The sequence below is a fragment of the Calidris pugnax genome, unplaced genomic scaffold, assembly GCF_001431845.1.
Source record: "Calidris pugnax isolate Ruff unplaced genomic scaffold, ASM143184v1 scaffold737, whole genome shotgun sequence".
In the NCBI taxonomy this organism is placed as follows: Eukaryota; Metazoa; Chordata; class Aves; order Charadriiformes; family Scolopacidae; genus Calidris; species Calidris pugnax.
In genome coordinates this window covers 1,408-19,909 of record NW_015091417.1, presented here as the reverse complement: position 1 = coordinate 19,909, position 18,502 = coordinate 1,408, and the positions used below count along the sequence as shown (strand labels likewise).

The following is an 18,502-nucleotide window of genomic DNA, read 5'->3' as shown; positions in this document are numbered from 1 at the left end:
AACTCCATCCACTGCTTTCCCTTCATGCACTGAGCAGGTGATCTTACTGTAGAAGGATATCAAATTAGTACAACAGGACTTTCCCTTTGTGAACCAGTATTTACAGTGCCTGATGATTGCATTGTTCGTTAAACACCTTTCAATAGCACCCAACATGACTTTGTCCATAATTTTTTTCCATGGGCTGAGGTCAGACTGACGGGTCTGTAGTTTCCTGGGTCTTCCTTCATGCCTTTCTTTTAAGTTGGAATAACATTGTCTGGCTTCCAGTCAGCAGGAACCTCCCCAGCCTCCCAAGATATTTGGTAAATCTTTAGGCGATTCCTGCTGTAAAGACTGTGTGTGTAAACAGCTAATAGTAGCCAACTACAAAAACATGTAACTAGTTATCACCTGCTAATAATAGTCCACTATAAAGGCATCACCTGTGAATTGTCTATAAAAGCTGAGCTGTGCAACAAAGTGGCATCTACCTGATCACATTGGTTGTTGTGTATGGTGTCTGAAGCTTCTGTGTCGTTAAGTGGTGCCTGAATGGGGACCCTCAGTTCGACGTTTGGAGAACCTGATGATCCGACGGGAAGAGGGGACAGAAAAGCCGGTCGAAAGGTGAGTGCTGCCCCGGCACTCAGGAAAGGCAAGCGCGCTAGCACTACGGCTTAGAGCTGGGAATCTCGCTTTGGCCAGGCAAGTGGCTGGGGAGGAGATGGGGAACGCGCAAGAAGCCGTGAGGGAGCTCATGCAACTTACACTCTCTAAGAGAGGATTAAAGTATGATGAGCATACCTTGAAGGTGCTGTTAGTGTGGGCGTGCGACAGGAATTTGATCCCCACGTTAGAGGCAGTTTATACTACTAATACTTGGGAACTGATAGGAAATGCCTTGTGGGATGAGCTTAGTAAAGGATCCAAGGATGCTCTCAGGCTCTCTGCAATGTGGAGATTAATACTGGACACTTTAAAGGCGATGCAGGCTGAAAGAACTGTTGCTGCGTCTGCCTTCACTGCCATTGTTGGGAAAATACGAGATCTTCTGAACTTGGTGTAAAATCTTTGTATATTTGTGATCTAATACTGCATTCTATGGTAATGGGAGAGGGGTATAGTTTAAAGCTACTGAAGCGGCATACCGAGGACGCCTGAAAAGTCAAGAAGAAGGAGGAGGAGATAGGCATCTAAAACGGGCCTGGAAACCTACCAGAACGACGAAAGGTGAAAAGTACACAGTGAGGAAGACGTCTTACTTCATCAGAAACGACCACCGAGGACCACTAGAGGGGACTGGAACATCGCCAGAATGACGCAATCTATGAAGTAATCCCTAATGAATATGTAATAAGAGGTGATGGGGTGACTACTGAATATGTATGAAATTGTATAATCGCGAGAGTATAAATTGTAAGTTGACACGGTCGTCGGGGAGCCAGATTTGGGTGACTACCCCTGGTTCCCGGGCCCGCGAAATAAAGCACCGCATATAACTACCTTCCAGTGGTTATGTGTTTGTCACCGACACCATGGGTGCAGCAGGAGGGGCTGGAACAGTATCACCCTCGGCCACGACGTTCTCCGGAATGATGTTGCTCCGCCGCTGCGAGGTTTTCCTGTGAGCCGTCCTGCAACATCAGGAGGTGAGCCGAAAAGCCAGGATGAGTCCCGCGAGGGAGGTTGCCCACCTCCGCCTAACGGCACAGGAGGGGTCACGAACAAAGGGAACGGCAATGAGCCCTTACCGTCCGCATCAACACGCAATGAGCCTTTACCGTCCACACCAACACTGTACCCTCCCCTACCACCATCTACTCCATTCTATGTGTCACCCACATCGACAACACCGACGGAAGACTTAGACCACCCGAGGGGTTTGCCTAACTTTCCATTTTGTGAGGTGATGAAAAAGATGGAGGCTCTGGAAGTGCGTCTCGAAGAACGGAACCCCCGCACCCTCTCCCTGTTCCTGACTATCCCGAGGCACTCCCGCCGCCGCCGCCTCCTCTTCCAGCCCCAGCCGCCGGCCCGTGGGCTCCCATGCCCGGGGAGGGGGGGTCCAACCGGTCGGTCCGCCGCACCACCGAGAGCCGCAGGGAGACGGGGCCGCGCCCGCACTCCGGTTCCGCTCGCCGTCACTCGAACTTACCGCACTCCCTCCGCTACTGCCGCTTGTTACGGGCAGTGGGGGGGCGGGTGAAGGAGAACGGAATAGGGAACCGGGGTCGAGATGGAAGGGGGTGATACGAGAGGCAGCGATTGATGGGGTATTCATTGATGCTTTTCCAGTTTTTACCAATCAATTAGGAGGGAAAGAATGGGAGCCGCTAGATTGGAAGTTGTTAAAGGAAGCAAAAACCGCAGTCGCTCAGTTCAGGTTGCAGTCGCTGTATACTCGGGGAATCTTAGAACATATATTTTCGGGATTTTTACTTACACCTCATGAAACGATGCAAATTGTTATGATGTTACTTTCTCCGTCTCAGCAGATATATTTTTTTCAAATTTGGTAAATGAAATGTGATCAGGAAACTGCAATCCCCTGGCAGCAGAATGATCCACAGTTCGGGGTACAGATGCAAATGTTAATGGGAACGGGACCATTTGCTAACGTTGAGTGTCAGGCACAATTCGCGAAAGAGGTCTTACAGCTGAATCAACATCTCGCTTTTAAAACCTTAACGGCTATTAGAGAGAAAAAAACTACTCCTGCCTTTACGGGGGTAAAGCAGGGAGTTACTGAGCCATTTGATACATTTGTCGATCGTTTGCACATCGCTATCTCTTCACATCCTGATCTAAGTGATGAGTTGAAAACAAAGATGCTAGATATGCTTGCCTTTCACAATGCTAACGAGAAAACAAAACGAGCATTGAGTGTGTTGCCGCGAGGTAGTTGACTGCCCAGCTTTTAGAAGCAGCCGAGCGGATGTTAGCTCAGAATCATGCCTCGGTTATGGCTGCCGCTGTAGGCGCGGCAGTACAGCCGCTTTTTCAAAGACGAGAAACGGGAAACGGGGTACCGAGCGCGTATCGCTCGCCGCGCGCGACGACACAAGTGCGGGGGCGGTGCGGGGTGCCTGGACCGCTGTGCAGCCGCCACAGCCGGCAGCGCAGGAGTGGACCTGGCAACAGCAATAGTTACCACCTTAATAACATCAGAGGTAGTGCTTGTGGATTCGGATCAAAAGGGACCGCTAGGGCATGGATCAAGTGCCAAGTAACAATTACTTGGTCGATCATCAATTTCACGAAAAGGCATTTTTGTGGTGCCTGGCCTTATTGATTCGGATTACAGGGGTGTGATAAAAATTATGGTGTATACTTTAACACCACTGGTTACAATTCCAAAAGGGTCAAAGATAGCACAATTTTATTCTGAAGTACCTAAAACCTTACCACAAGAGAGAGGTCAGGGAGGGTTTGGATCAAAGGGCTTCCCTCAGGTTTTGTTAGCAATTGATATAGCTTGAGGAAAGCCTGAAGAAAAAGTATTGGTGAAACACCCGATGGGTAGCTCAATCTCACTGATCTTCCTAGTTGATACTGGTGCTGATGTGACAATAATTCCTCAGCATCAGTGGCCTCAGAATTGGCCTGTTGCCCCTGCTGTCACTAACGTAGTGGGAGTAGGCGGTACACAAAAGACTATGATTAGTCAGGATCGAGTGTCCTTTTGTCTCTTGGATGGATCTGTTGTGTCTGTTCAACCATATGTCATGCATTTACCTGTTGCTCTATTAGGTCACGATGTGTTGTCCCAGATGGGTGCCCGGTTAGTTACAATTTTTTTTTTTTTGGGGGGCAGCCACGTAGGGGCAGCCGATATTAAAGCTTACCTGGACTACAAAGACTCCTGTGTGGGTGGACCAGTGGCCACTAAAGCTGGAACAACTGAAAATTGTACAGAAATTAGTGCAGGAACAATTAGATGCAGGACATATAGTGCCTTCTACCAGTCCTTGGAATATGCCTATATTTACCATTTCAAAGAAATCAGGGAAATGGCATCTCTTGCATGATTTGCGGGTGATTAACGTTGTCATGCAGGACATGGATTTGTTTATCATAGACCTGAAAGATTGTTTTTTTAACATTCTGTTACACCCAGAAGATTCAGAAAATTTTGTTTTTACAGTGCCTTCTGTAAATAAGAGTGAACCTGCCAAAAGGTATCAGTGTGTAGTATTGCCTCAGGTTATGAAAAATTCACCTGCCATATGCCAATCATTTGTGGCTTGGGCCTTACAGCCATTTAGGGAAAAGAATAAATTTTTATTGATCTGTCATATGGATGACATTTTGGTCGCCGGATGAGATTTGAAAGTAGAGAAGGTTTTACAGGAGCTAGCTCATGCTATGCTGAAATCACTTCTGCAAAAACAAAAAGGGGGAGAATCTGTTCCTTCTGAACGACTTGCGGAAGCTGTGTATGTATTAAATTATTTGCGGCTGACAGGGGAGCGAGATTCACCACCAATTGTGATACATCATACTTCATTACAGTCAGGAATTCAATCTTTGGGATCAATAAAAGTACAATACAAGGATTGGGCCACTGGGGACTGGAAAGGTCCAGTGGAATTAAAAATGACTGGTAGAGGATATGGTTGTGTTTTGACAGATCAAGGCCCTCGGTGGGTGCCTGCCAGGTGGATCAAGCTGTGGAAGGAGCCAATCCAGACCAGCTCAACCAGTCTAAGCAACAATACTTGAGGACAAAGCCTCGCCATGGCTTAATTGGAAATATGACTATTGGGGGTAGTAATATGGGGTCAGAAATCCTGATTTTCAGTCTATTGTGGGCAATTGGAAATTGCATTACCAACATTTCTCCCAGACAAAATATGTGGGTAACATGGGCTAATCAAATGGGACAAAATGCCTTTTGTCAATGGCAACTCTATCTAATCCATTCCAAACCTGTTTAATTGGGTTTCCGTATTTGCGTCTACAGGATTTTAAGGGTTATGTTAGTAATGCAAGCCTACTGAATGACACCTGGTTAGCAAAAGAGAATCAAAATACCACATTACAGCCATTTAGGGAAAAGAATAAATTTTTATTGATCTGTCATATGGATGACATTTTGGTCGCCGGATGAGATTTGAAAGTAGAGAAGGTTTTACAGGAGCTAGCTCATGCTATGCTGAAATCACTTCTGCAAAAACAAAAAGGGGGAGAATCTGTTCCTTCTGAACGACTTGCGGAAGCTGTGTATGTATTAAATTATTTGCGGCTGACAGGGGAGCGAGATTCACCACCAATTGTGATACATCATACTTCATTACAGTCAGGAATTCAATCTTTGGGATCAATAAAAGTACAATACAAGGATTGGGCCACTGGGGACTGGAAAGGTCCAGTGGAATTAAAAATGACTGGTAGAGGATATGGTTGTGTTTTGACAGATCAAGGCCCTCGGTGGGTGCCTGCCAGGTGGATCAAGCTGTGGAAGGAGCCAATCCAGACCAGCTCAACCAGTCTAAGCAACAATACTTGAGGACAAAGCCTCGCCATGGCTTAATTGGAAATATGACTATTGGGGGTAGTAATATGGGGTCAGAAATCCTGATTTTCAGTCTATTGTGGGCAATTGGAAATTGCATTACCAACATTTCTCCCAGACAAAATATGTGGGTAACATGGGCTAATCAAATGGGACAAAATGCCTTTTGTCAATGGCAACTCTATCTAATCCATTCCAAACCTGTTTAATTGGGTTTCCGTATTTGCGTCTACAGGATTTTAAGGGTTATGTTAGTAATGCAAGCCTACTGAATGACACCTGGTTAGCAAAAGAGAATCAAAATACCACATGCCATGCCTTGTATGGCTCTGGCGACCCAGACAATCTATGTCCAGTGGGTGTCTGGAATTTCTTACAAGCTGTTATTGTAAATAGTCTGAACAAGTCATTCTCTCTCCCCTTACAAAAGCTGGAATTATTGGGCTCTCTACCTGGCTCAGAAAACAATAAGCAAAACCCGTCATTGGGTTGTATAGAGTTTGGAGGGGAGAAACTGGTCCTCTATGCTCAGTATGGGTTGAAGTATAATGATACAACCTTCGCAGGATACCAAAACGTAACCCCTGGTGAGCCTTTTGATAATTTAGTAATATGGGGTCAGAAATCCTGATTTTCAGTCTATTGTGGGCAATTGGAAATTGCATTACCAACATTTCTCCCAGACAAAATATGTGGGTAACATGGGCTAATCAAATGGGACAAAATGCCTTTTGTCAATGGCAACTCTATCTAATCCATTCCAAACCTGTTTAATTGGGTTTCCGTATTTGCGTCTACAGGATTTTAAGGGTTATGTTAGTAATGCAAGCCTACTGAATGACACCTGGTTAGCAAAAGAGAATCAAAATACCACATGCCATGCCTTGTATGGCTCTGGCGACCCAGACAATCTATGTCCAGTGGGTGTCTGGAATTTCTTACAAGCTGTTATTGTAAATAGTCTGAACAAGTCATTCTCTCTCCCCTTACAAAAGCTGGAATTATTGGGCTCTCTACCTGGCTCAGAAAACAATAAGCAAAACCCGTCATTGGGTTGTATAGAGTTTGGAGGGGAGAAACTGGTCCTCTATGCTCAGTATGGGTTGAAGTATAATGATACAACCTTCGCAGGATACCAAAACGTAACCCCTGGTGAGCCTTTTGATAATTGAACACTATACTGTCAGCATGGAGGGGCAAACATAGCGATCAAAACTCCCCCATATGTGATTTGGAACAACGGCACTCCAAAGGCCTTGCCGCCTGGTTACTTTTTGATATGTGGTGATCAAGCCTGGGGAGGAGTGCCCAGCAAGATTTTAGGGGGACCTTGTTACTTAGGGTGACTTACTCTTTATGCTCCATTAATTGCAGCCCTAAGAGCTTCATGAAAGTCTTCACGTGAGAAGCGGTCACATGAAAAATATTTCACTCATAATTGCAAGGATGATGTACAATTTTGGAATCCGCCAGCTCGAGTATTTGCAGGGTTACTAACCCCTGGAGTTGCAGCAGCAAAAGCTTTAACAGATCTGGAAATGATAGCTTGCTGGAGCGTAAAACAGTTTAACCTTACCTCTAACATGTTAACTTCTCTCTTAGCTGATGTAGATAGAGTAAGACATGCTGTGTTACAAAATAGAGCGGTTATTGACTTTTTACTTTTAGTACAAGGACATGGGTGTAAGGATTTTGAGGAAATGTGCTGTATCAATCTATCTGATCATTCATCCTCAATCTGCAAACAGCTGGCAGAATTAAGGAACAACATGCACAAATTTACTTGACAGCACTCATGGCTGGAAGATGTGTTTCAGTCATGCAGATTGTCAGGATGGCTGTTCGATTTGGTTAGGCAAGGGTTAGTCATATTGCTTGTAGTTATAGTGTTGCTTACTATTACACCATGGTTATTAACATGCTTAAGGAGAATGTTGGAAAAATCAATGGAGAGAATGTTTGCAGGAGCTTGGATTGCTCAAAAACAAAGAGGGGGATTTGTGGGAGAATTCTTAGAAATTAATGGTCATCCTGTGAGCACCCCAAGCTCTGGGCAGCTCTTGACAATAGGCCTCTGACAATAGTCCAGGCCCTTGACAACAGTGCAGGCCTCAAGGTTACTAAATGGTTAAGTTGTGATTTGTAAACTAATGAAGCTGGCAGAAAAGGAGTAGCTGTCTTCTGAATGTACTGCTAAGTAAGACCTTGAGTAGAATAAAAAAACCAGAAAAGACTGTGTGTGTAAGGGTGTCAAAGGCAACCAGAAGGACTTCTCTAAGGACAGGTAACTAGTTATCACCTGCTAATAATAGTCCACTATAAAGGCATCACCTGTGAATTGTCTATAAAAGCTGAGCTATCTGTGCAATAAAGTGGCATCTACCTGATCACATTGGTTGTCGTGTATGGTGTCCGAAGCTTCCGCGTCATTAATTGGCCAGTTTCAACTCTAATTGAGCTTTGGCCTTTCCTGCCTTCTCCCTGTGTATGTGAACCACAGCTCTGTTCCTTTGCTGCGAAACCTGACCTTCCTTCCAGAGGTTGTTCAAGTTCTTTTTTCCATGAGGTCTTCTGTCCCATTTGCTTAACTTGAGACACAATGGAATTGCCTGCTCCTGTGCTTTTGAAAGCTGGTTCTTAAAAACTGAATGCTGCTTGTAGACTCCTGAGAGCAGATTCTCAGGGGACAATGCCAGGATGGATGTTGGTGACTTGTGGCACCAAGTGGGAGGCTTCTGTTCCACCTAAGGGTTTACAACTACAAAATAGGTTCATCGTCTTCAAAGACAAAGTGGAGACAGATGTGCCTTGAAGCCTTGTTTTCTTGAAGAAGGTCGAGCAATGAAGTGCCTACAAGGCATCACTGGGGAGAAGTCCTCAAAACCCTTTCTAGGAAGGCAACACGCTGGGGTGTCTCTGTCAAGTGCCTGCACACTAATGCTCACAGTCTGGGGAATAAACACCAGGAGTCAGAGATCTGTGTGCAGTTGCAGGGCTACAATCACGTTGGGATCATGGAGACAGGGTGCGATGGCTCCTGTGAGTGGTATGTTTCAGTGGAGGGATACAGGCTCTTTTGGAAGGCTGTGAAGACAAGGAGGGGAACTTTCTCCTTCTGTGAGAGAGCAGCTGGAGTGTGTGGAACTCTGCCTGAGTTTGAGTGATGTGCTACCTGAGGGCTTCTGGGAAAGCATTAAAGAGAAGACAGGTAAGGGTGACATTGTAGTGGGTATCTGCTATAGACCATATGACCAGGAAGAACCATCAGATAAGACCCTCTACATGTAGGTAGGAGCAGTCTCACATTGATAGGCCTTGGTCTTCATGGGGAACTTTGGCAACCCCAATATCTGCTGGAGGAACAGCACAGCAGGACATAAGCAAGCCAGGAGGCTTCCGGAGTGCATGAATGACAGCTTCATCACCCAAGTGATAGAGGATCCGATGAGGACAGGTTTTCTGCTGGACTTCAGACATACCAGGAAGGTAGGGCTTGTTGCAGATGTGAAGATCAAAGGCAGCCTTGGCTGCAGTGATCATGAAATGGTGGAATTCAGGATCCCAAGGGGCTGGAGCAGGGTAAATAGCAAGCTCACAACCTTGGCCTTTAGGACAGCAGACTTTGGTGTCTTTCAAGATCGGCTTGGAAAATTCCTGTGGGAGAAAGGCCTGGAGGCAACAGAGGCCCAAGACATCTGGTTAATATTCAAGATCGCATTCTCCAAGCTCAAGAGCAGTCCATCCCAATGAGCAGAAAGACAGGAAAGCGTGTGAGGAGGCCTGCATGGGTGAACAAGGAGCTCCTTGCCAAATCAAAACACAGGAAGGAAGCAAGAACGGATAATCAGGGAGGAATCCAGGAATTCCATTGTCCAAGCATGCAGGGATGAGGTTAGGAAAGCCAAAGCCCAGCAGGAACTGACTCTGGCAACAGGTGTCAAAGGCAACCAGAAGGACTTCTCTATGGACACAGGTGACAACAGGAAGGTTGGGGATATGTGGTCCCACTGATGAAGGACTGGGGCTTTTCTGTTGCTTGGTAACACAGGACATGGGAAGCCTGAAAGACGAACAAATCTTCTCCTGATTATCTGTGTGCCATGCCAAGAACAGATTTTTGTCTTCAGTCTGTTCCCCCTTATTATCCCAGTGCTGCTAGAGGAAGCCACACACCTTTGATTTAGAGCAGTACTGAAATAATGGGGGAAATATCTTTTGCTACTCTCAATACCCATGGCTTGGGGAAGGCTGCTTAGTTTCCTGTCTGGCACCTGAGCTGAGGCTTCAGCAGGCACTGACACATTCCTGCCCCAGAAATCATGGGGTCTCTCAATCCCAGCACTCAGATGAAGCCACGGTAAGGGAAGGTGGACAGCATAGGCCAGGAAATGAAAAGAACCACCCAGGCCATGTCATTAGCTGGGATGTTTTCTGCTCCTCATGAGCAGCTTAGAAAATTGCCACTTCTATAGAAGCTTTGTCTGGGCCTGGGGCAGGCCAGAGCCATCATAAAAGCCAGCCCAACTCCTCGCTCTCTCATCCACTTCTCTCTCCTCCTTCTCCTTGGGAACCAGGTGAGTCTGAAGCCCTTTCCCTGTGTTGTTTTCTGCTCATGCAGATATGTACTCCTCCATGCTGCAATGGGCTGTGGTGCTGCTTCCCATGAGAGGGGAAAGAGGGATGTAAGTCTGACTCAGAGAGTGTCTGGGACTTGGTTGAGAGAGCTCTTCTGTTAAGAAATAGGCAGAAGCCTCCTTGGGCCTGGAGACACTTTTTGTTACCTTGTAAAGAGGATCCGGATCTTGACTGAGGTTTTCCTTCACTGAGAATATTGGCAGTAGTCTGACTGGGTCTGGATGATCCTTAGGGAACTGTGTCTGCAAACCCTTTTGCCCCGCTGCATTGTTTCTACATCCTGGCTCAGCAGTGTGTTCAGTGGAGTTACAGACTCCTGGTATACAGCTCCTCAATGTGCTTGTGCTCTACTGCCTCTCTGCCCTCTCTCCCAGGTGCACCTGCAGGCCAGAGACTTGTCCTGCTACAACCAGTGCCAGCCCTGCCAGCCCTGCGGCCCAACCCCACTAGCCACCAGCTGCAACGAGCCCTGTGTCAGGCAGTGCCAGAACTCCACCGTTGTCATCCAGCCCTCTCCTGTTGTGGTGGCCCTGCCTGGTCCCATCCTCAGCTCCTTCCCGCAGAACACCCTGGTGGGCTCCTCCACCTCTGCTGCAGTTGGCAGCATCCTCAGCTGTGATGGAGTGCCCATCACCTCTGGGTGCTGTGACCTCTCTGGCATTTCCAACTGCTACTATGGCAGAAGGTGCTAAATCCACTGGTGATAGCCCCAGTAAGGACCCTCATGAATCTGGTGCTGGACTGAGGACAGAGCTCCTGGCCATTGATTTCAGAGAGGCTGAGCATCCAGTGCTGCCCTTCCAAAGGAGACCTGCTGGGGCTCTCTGAAATCATGGCCAAAGTCTAACTTCCCTGCCTCATTCTCTCTCCCATCTCTTTCCTGTCTTCTTTTCTTCTGTGGTGAATGACCCACTAAGCCCATGTGGGGCATCTGCTGGAAACTCTTCCCCTGTGGAAAGACCCATGGGATCTCAACTGTGGCCAATGGGCACAGACTTCTGGCTCCTGCTCCTCTCCCTGCTCTGGTTCCCTCCTCTACAAATGAACTTGTTTCCCTCTTCAGAGTCATTAAAGTTTTCTGCACCCCCACATCTGCTTCCACATAACCCTTTTCTTGGGGACATCATTGTCTCATATTGCCAAGGAAGAATGGCGTTGCCTTGGGTGGTGGGGAATAAGGTGGAGGCAGAAGCAGAAGAGTAAGGGAAGAGTGGGACACAGGGCAATGGGTCTCTTCCAGTCACTGTCTCTTGGAGCTGAGGCAGATATTCCCCAACTCCTCCACAGCCAGTGGGTATCAGGCCCTGTATTCCAGCATCTCTGCTCACATAAGATCCCCTGGCCTCAGAGCATGTCGTGCAGCAGGGAGATGGACCACTGCTTTCCCTTAGAGAGGAGCCCGGTGCTGCTGGGTGTTCTGAGGGGTCAGCAGCTCAGAAGCCTGTGTGGAAGGGAATTCCTGGTGCTCTGGATAGCCCTGTGCTGGGGAAAGAACGTCAGTCAGAAGATGGCCCCAAAGGATGTAGAAATGATGATGGTATGAGAAAAAGCCTTCAAAACAGCTCCTGAGCTGCTTCTCTTCATCCTCCCTTTTGTCCTTAAAATGAGGGAGCATGGCCTGCACCCAAGGGCAAGGGTAGTAAGGACAGGTCACATATTCATCCAAAAAGTTCCCTGCACAGCCCAGGAGTTACACAGATGTGCAGGGCTAAGAAGACTCATAAGTTGATGTTGAAACCAGCCCGGCCATGCCACACCTGAGGGCACTCATGTCTCTCACACAACCCCAGCTCCCATCAGAAAAAGCAGCCTGGTGACCTGAGAGTCTTTCAGCACCTTCTCTTTCCTCTCAGGCCACTGACACTGTCCCCTCCTGGAAGAGGATCTTGTCCTGCAGATCCCTGGGTGTAGAGGGGAAGCAGCGCTGCCAGGGAACACCTGAGCGCTCCATTTCCCCCCCCTCAGCCTTGCACAGACACATCCCCTCCCTCTCCTGGGTTCTTGCACAGCCAAGGAAGCTCCCTGCACCACGGTGTCACGCACAGCACAGAGGTACAAGGCACTGTCAGAGACCTCGACTTCCTCCAGCTGCAGGAGGCTGTATTTCCCCGTGGTTTTCAGCTCAGTGGTGAAACGGCCACTGCACTTGCGGCCAGCTCTTGCCTGATAGGAGACCAACTGGGGAGCTTGGCCTTTCCTCTGCTGGTACCAGAGCAAGCCCTGAAAGTAGGAGCTCTGGTATGTGCAGGTTATTTGGAAGTCACTGTAACTTCTCCTTCTTGCTGGGTGACAGTGGTCTGTCCCATGGTGCCTGGAAGAAATCAAGAGGCAGTCACTCTGCAAGGAAAAGCTCTGAGATGCAAAACAAGAGCAGATGCAAAATGTCAGTGGAGAGGACTCCCTGTGCCTTTCTCTGCAGCGAGTGCCATAGATAAGAACAGCAAGATGGTCAGTGTCTTTGGGCGGGAACCCTGAGACCTCAGCTCAGCTTGGGTCCCACAGCACAATAACACCAATTCCCTCCCACGGGGATACCCCCAGAGGAGAGCTGTGCTTTCACCCAGGTCTTTGGTCACTGCTCTCCTGCTGCCTGGAGTCTCCAGGGAACAGCTTGTAGTGTCTGGCCCTCCTGTGATGGCCCCAGGACACCTCCAGAGAGGTGAGAGATCAAAGGGAACTGCAGTGGGAAGTTTCATCCTTCCCACCACTCCCTGTCCTCTCAGGAGATTCCAAGGTCAGGGAAGGGAGGGAAAAGGAAGTCGAGGCACTGCATACTTGCAGGAGGAATGGATGGTCTGGGCAAGCTGCATGGCATGCAGGAGAGTCCAGGAGAGAGACTGGGAGACCCTAAGAGTGTGAGTAGGATGAGAGAGCTCTCGTGTCCCTGCATCAACTTGCAAACCCCCTGTGCATCAGAAAATGTGTACTGCTGAGATAGAAAAGAGCTTCTGCAATGACAAGGCTGTGAAACACTGGGCCAGCACAGATGAGAAGAGAGAGTTAGCGAGAGGTGGATGGTTGGCAAGAGAAAAGGAAGGCAAGCAGTCTGTGATGGTCAGGAGAGGAGCTGTTTCTTCTTGGTCTCCTCTTTTCTATCAGTAGCAGTATCTTGAGAAAGCAAGTGCAAAACCACAGTTGAGATCTGGTGATCCCAACATTTGTCCATAATTCAAGAGCAGCTCCTGCAGAGATCTGTTGAGGGGGTGAGGGTCTGCTGGGAAGAAGAGGAATCCTGCCTCCAGTCAAAGCCAATGCTTACCCAGTGGTTGCCTCAGGAAGGCAGCGAGGACGAGATATCTGAGGCGCATGTTGAGACCGATCCTCCTGCGTGTGTGAGAGAGACTCAGAAAACCCACACGTCCCCACCAAGAGCCCTGAGAGAGCAGAGCTGCCGGAAATGACTCTGCAGGGGGAGCAAAGAATGAAATGGGGAGGAGAAAGTACTAAGAATAGCATGACTCAAATGCCTGTGCTGTTGTCTTCTTTCTTTGTGTTGCTCCTGCAGCCAACATGTTCTGCCTTTTCAAGGTGAGGGCTTAAAGGGAGACAGGTCTGCACCTGGTGACCCACCTCTCTGACACATCTACCTGTGCAACACCTTGGGAGACTCTCCTTCCCTGAGGCCTCTGTCTTCTCTCTCTTCATCCTCAGGCCCTTGGCTGGGATCAGAGCGGAGCCAAAGGGGATTCTTCACTGTCCTCAGGGGAAGGGGAGTGTGGGACACAGTGCTGTAGGCGCCTCCAGAGCCAGTGACCTGCCTGGCTTTGTCTCTCCCTAGAAATGTCCTCTTGAGCATGTCCTGTGGCTGGTGAGCCTGATCAGCTGTGTTTCAAATTAGTAGCCTGGGGATGGCAGCCGGCTGATGAGAAGCTAAAAGCCTCCTCTTGGGGTTGGACATTCCTCTTTGTCTACCTGGAGTTTTGCTGGGAGTTAGCCTGGCAGAAGATGACCTTGAAGTCTTGCACAATTCCTGTGCAGAGGGTAGAGGGAAGCAGGAGGGAGTGATGGCAGGAATAGAGGCTGGGGCTGCTGCCCAAGTGTCCCACATATTTTTTTTTACATCTTTCATATTTAAAAAAAAGAAAACCAAACAATCAAAAACCCAACAAAAGAAAGCAAAATAGAATAGAATAGAATAGAAATTATACACTGTTGTCCCAAGTGGATTTATGGGGTTTATTTTTGTTTTCTTGAGGAATTTAAAGTCAGCCCAAAGTGGCCAGAAACTTTCTAAATTCCTGCTTTTATGCACAGACGAGTTGCAGACCATCTTTCCATTGTGGAAGGTGACCTGCTGAAACGCTGCAGGAAAGTGCTGGGCCCACTGAAATTCCTGAAGGGACACTTCTCTGGAAACAGAACCTGTTGTAAACATAGGATGTTTACCCCAAGTCAGACACACCACCTCCTTCTGGCTGCAGGACATCTAGTACAGGCCTCTTCATCACTGACCTCTACTTCCCAACCCTGCAGGTATTCAGGTCACCACTTTGCCTGCGGAGGATTCCTTCCAGAAGAGTGAGAAGAGAGGATCATCTTATAAACTCAGGGGTATCTCTGTCTAAAAGGGAATAAAACCCCTTGTGGGATGAAGTTGAAAAGTTTTCTGGATTGTGCATGACATGGGCATGACAGAGGAGAGAGAAGATACGGGCAAAGAGAAAGGACCACAGCAGCTTGTCCTGGAGCAAACATGGGAAGACAGATGGTGAGAGGAATGAGAGGAGCCAGTATCATGTGACCATGTGTCTGATGCATGCATTGGCCTGGCCATGCCTGTTGCTCTGCCTTGTTTGTCCACCTGCCAGTACTTCCCTGTAGACACAGTTATCAAGTCCAGATGGGACATGGAGCAGGGCTGATCCTTCACTCTGTGCCTCTGCCCATGGACTTTGACAACCTCTGTCCATGGAGCACCACAGTCTCTTCCCAGAGGCCTCCTGCCAGCTCTCACTCCCCTCAGACCTCCACCCCTCAGGGCAACTCAGCCCATCTCTCTCTGACTCACTCAGCCAGTAGGGTCCTGGCATCCCTTGAGGCTGCGCTCAGTGTGTCCAGGGCAAGCGTTTCCCCTGTCTCCTGGGCCTCAATTCCAAAGGTGCTGACTCCTGCCAAAGGAGCTCCTGGTGTCACCACAGAGCCCCTGTGGGGAGCGTTTGAAGGTGCCTGTGCTCTCGACAGCCCCCTCTGCTGCCGCTGTGGAGCTTGAACTCCTGACTCCATGGGAATCCCGAGCGGGACTCCCGGGGCTGCGGAGACTGTGGGGGCTGGAGGGTCCCGGTGCCGGTGGTTCGGGGGAAGCGCCCCGGGGCGCGGGGCCGGGCGGAGCGGCAGCGCCCCCCTGTCCCCCCGGCCCCGACACACACGCCCGGTCCCGCCCGCGGCGGTTCCTGCCCGGCCGCAGCCCCGGCTCCTCTCCCCGTGTCTCGCAGGGCGCAGTAATACACCGCCGCGTCCCCGCGCCGGGGCCGGTCGAGCCGCAGGGCGCTGGACCGGCGGTCTGCCGCCACCCGCAGCCAACCCGGCGGGGACCTCACTGCTTTATCTCCGGTGACACCGGTGACAATGTGATGCGGTGCCCGGTCTGGAAGCTGACGGTACCATTGAACATTCACGTTCCCTTGAATGCCGGGGTGAGAGCAGTTGATGCTGATGGCGGTGCCCTCGGTGGTCTCTGCCGACGGTTCCTGCTGCACCTGGGCTCTGCCCGCAGCCACAGCCGAGGAATAAAAGACAACCCGCTCACAATTAAGTTTCTGCCCAGCCCTGCCTGCTGTTTCCTGGAACAAATCACCCAGAAGCAGGGAGGATTAAACAGAGGTAATCAGAATTTTTTCCAGGGGATTTCAGCATGTGCACTAATGGAAATGTCCATTAATAGTTGGAGGGGAATTGTGTGCGTGCATGACAGTGGAAGGGTGGAGTCATTGAAGCAAAAAAAGAAAGTAGGAAGGGGGAAGGAATGACTCCATGAGTTATATGGAAAGACACAGATGAATAGAGCTCTAACAGATGAACCTACTCTGACAGACTTTATAGACTCTTCCCACAGTCAGTGAAGAGACTTCAGCACACACACAGGACTTATCCCGTCCCAGAACACAAGTCCATGGGAAATTGAATGAATCATTTTTCTGGAGACACTAATCCTGCAGTTAACCAGTGGTGGTCTCTGAACTCCCCAGCCAGCTTAAGGTCACAGCAGGGCCTGCTTTACCTGGTCACATCTACATGGCTTGCTTTGCCATATGACCAGAAGTGAACCCACAGACTGTCCTACCAGAGATTACAAGCACCTCTAATCCATGGCTGAACCCCAGATCCATGTCCCTGGTACTCAGGGACAGATGGAGAGCAGGGAAAGGGCTTTTGTTGGGGTGAGAGGGATGAAGCTAGGCGTGCAACTCTCATCAGCTGCATCTCTGGAACTCACTGAGTGCAGATCAGTCTGTTTGTGGGCAGAAGAGCAACGGAGTCACCAGCTCTTTGGCTTTCCCTGTGCAAGCCACGGGGTCAGTCCCTCCACTCACAACACAGGCTTCGTGTTCCTTTCATTCAGTACCTGTTTAAAGTCTCAGCCCCTGCCTGGCACATCACCAGGCCTGTGAAGAGCAGAGGCCCATTTGCCATTGGCTTGGGCATGAGGGAGGGGTGCGTCCCACTCCAGGCACCACTGGCACTGCATTGGAAACATGCACTCAGGGATGGGCACCGGGAGGTGGGCAGGATTCCTCAACCTTCTCCTTGCCCAGAAAGCAATCCCCATCCTTTGAACTCTCTAGAGCTGGGGAGAGCAGCTGTGTCCTGGCCTGGAGAGGCAGGGAGCGGAGACTGCCAGCCATGCTGAGGAGCTCCCAATACTCTGGTACTCTGAATTCAACTACGGATCCAAGTTGGAGTGAAACTGTTCTTGTTGGGGGCCTGCAATGGTCAGGAGATTTAGAGGGGCAGGAGAAAGAGGGGTCAGGAAGCAGGAGCTGATAGTGTCCTCTTCCCTGGACAGATCTCCAGCAAACTGGTGCCATCACCACTCAGCCGCACTTGGGCTCCTGCAGACCCTGGGAACCTGCTGCTCTGTGGTGCCCATGGACAGAGCCGTGGACAGTATCCCAGCCATAACCAGCACATTCCCTCCTGAGAAGGGACACACAAGATACAGACACACAGGCTCAGGCACACCAGCATGGAATCAGGCACAAAATTATGATCCCATGTGAATTCAAAAAAACTGGCTGCTTATAATACACCCAAGAGAAGAAGACACATAGGAACACCATGATCCATGGACTCTCTGACTCTCTCACTTCCCTGGGAATCAGGCAGTGTTAGACAGGATGGAGTCAACACCTGTCAAGACAACACATACATGTGGAGAAGCAGCAACATATCACCATTGGGATGAGCTGAGGAGGGATGGAAAGAGAAGGACATGGCAGGTCCTCATGCACAAGAGTCCATGGCTGGAGCTTCCTTCACACAACCATAACAGCGTGACCCAGGCTATTGTCATCTAAACCAACCCAGCATTTGAGTTGATTCTTCTGCTTGCACTGTTGCATTCCTGCCCTAGAAATCCTGGGGTCTTTCATCACTGTGCTCAGAAGAAGCTTTGATTGTGGAATGGGCATGGCACAAACCTGGAAATGAAAAGGCAGTGTTGGAAACAAAAGCACAGCCCATATCATTAGCTACAATGGGTTGCATTCAAGATGAGCTTGTCAGAAAATTGTTACCTCTGCAAAGGGCACCTCTGCTCCTGCAGCAATGAAGGGCAGGTATAAAAGCCAGCACAGGTCCCTGTTCTCTCATCCACTTCTCTGGCCTCCTTCTCTTTGGGAACCAGGTGAGTCTGAAGCTCTTTTTTCCCCTCTTCCAAAGTGAGATCTCTTCTTGATGTACTTTTCATCTGATATTGGCTCTCTCCTGTCCTTTGGTTTGCATTTTCTTTTCATGATAGAGGGAAGAAGGGAGAAGGTCTGCTTAGAGAGAATATAAGATTTGGATGATGGGGCTATTCGTTTATGTTATAGAAGACACCGTCCATGGGCCAGGCTGCTCTTTGTAGGGTGATGAAGGCTGTGTGTCTCCTGCCTGAGATTCCAGCTCCTCACCCAGAAGCAGCCTTGGCTCCTTTGTGACAGGAAAACGAGGATGCTTCTCACCCACCCTTGTGTTCTGCTTCCTCCCTGTTCTTCTCCCAGCTGCACCTCCAGCCTCAAGACATGTCCTGCTGCAACCAGTGCCTGCCCTGCCGGCCCTGCGGCCCGACCCCACTGGCCAACAGCTGCAACGAGCCCTGTGTCAGGCAGTGCCAGAACTCCACCGTCGTCATTGAGCCTCCTGCTGTGGTGGTGACCCTGCCCGGCCCCA

The 18,502-nt window shown here is 49.4% G+C and overlaps 1 protein-coding gene and 1 gene segment (V, D, J or C); one reads left to right on the top strand and one right to left on the bottom strand.

The window, feature by feature from the left end:
• Positions 1-2,028: 2,028 nt before the first annotated feature.
• LOC106899621 lies at positions 2,029-10,824 on the top strand. The gene is made up of 4 exons (XM_014961502.1): positions 2,029-2,184; positions 2,961-3,152; positions 9,970-10,071; positions 10,507-10,824. The coding sequence occupies exons 1-4, from the start codon at positions 2,029-2,031 to the stop codon at positions 10,822-10,824; spliced, it is 768 nt and encodes a 255-aa protein (XP_014816988.1).
• Positions 10,825-11,519: 695 nt separating this feature from the next.
• On the bottom strand, positions 11,520-13,440 carry LOC106899620. The segment is given in 3 exon segments: positions 11,520-11,609; positions 12,176-12,443; positions 13,392-13,440. Coding segments are annotated over 3 exon segments (407 nt in total).
• Positions 13,441-18,502: the final 5,062 nt, after the last annotated feature.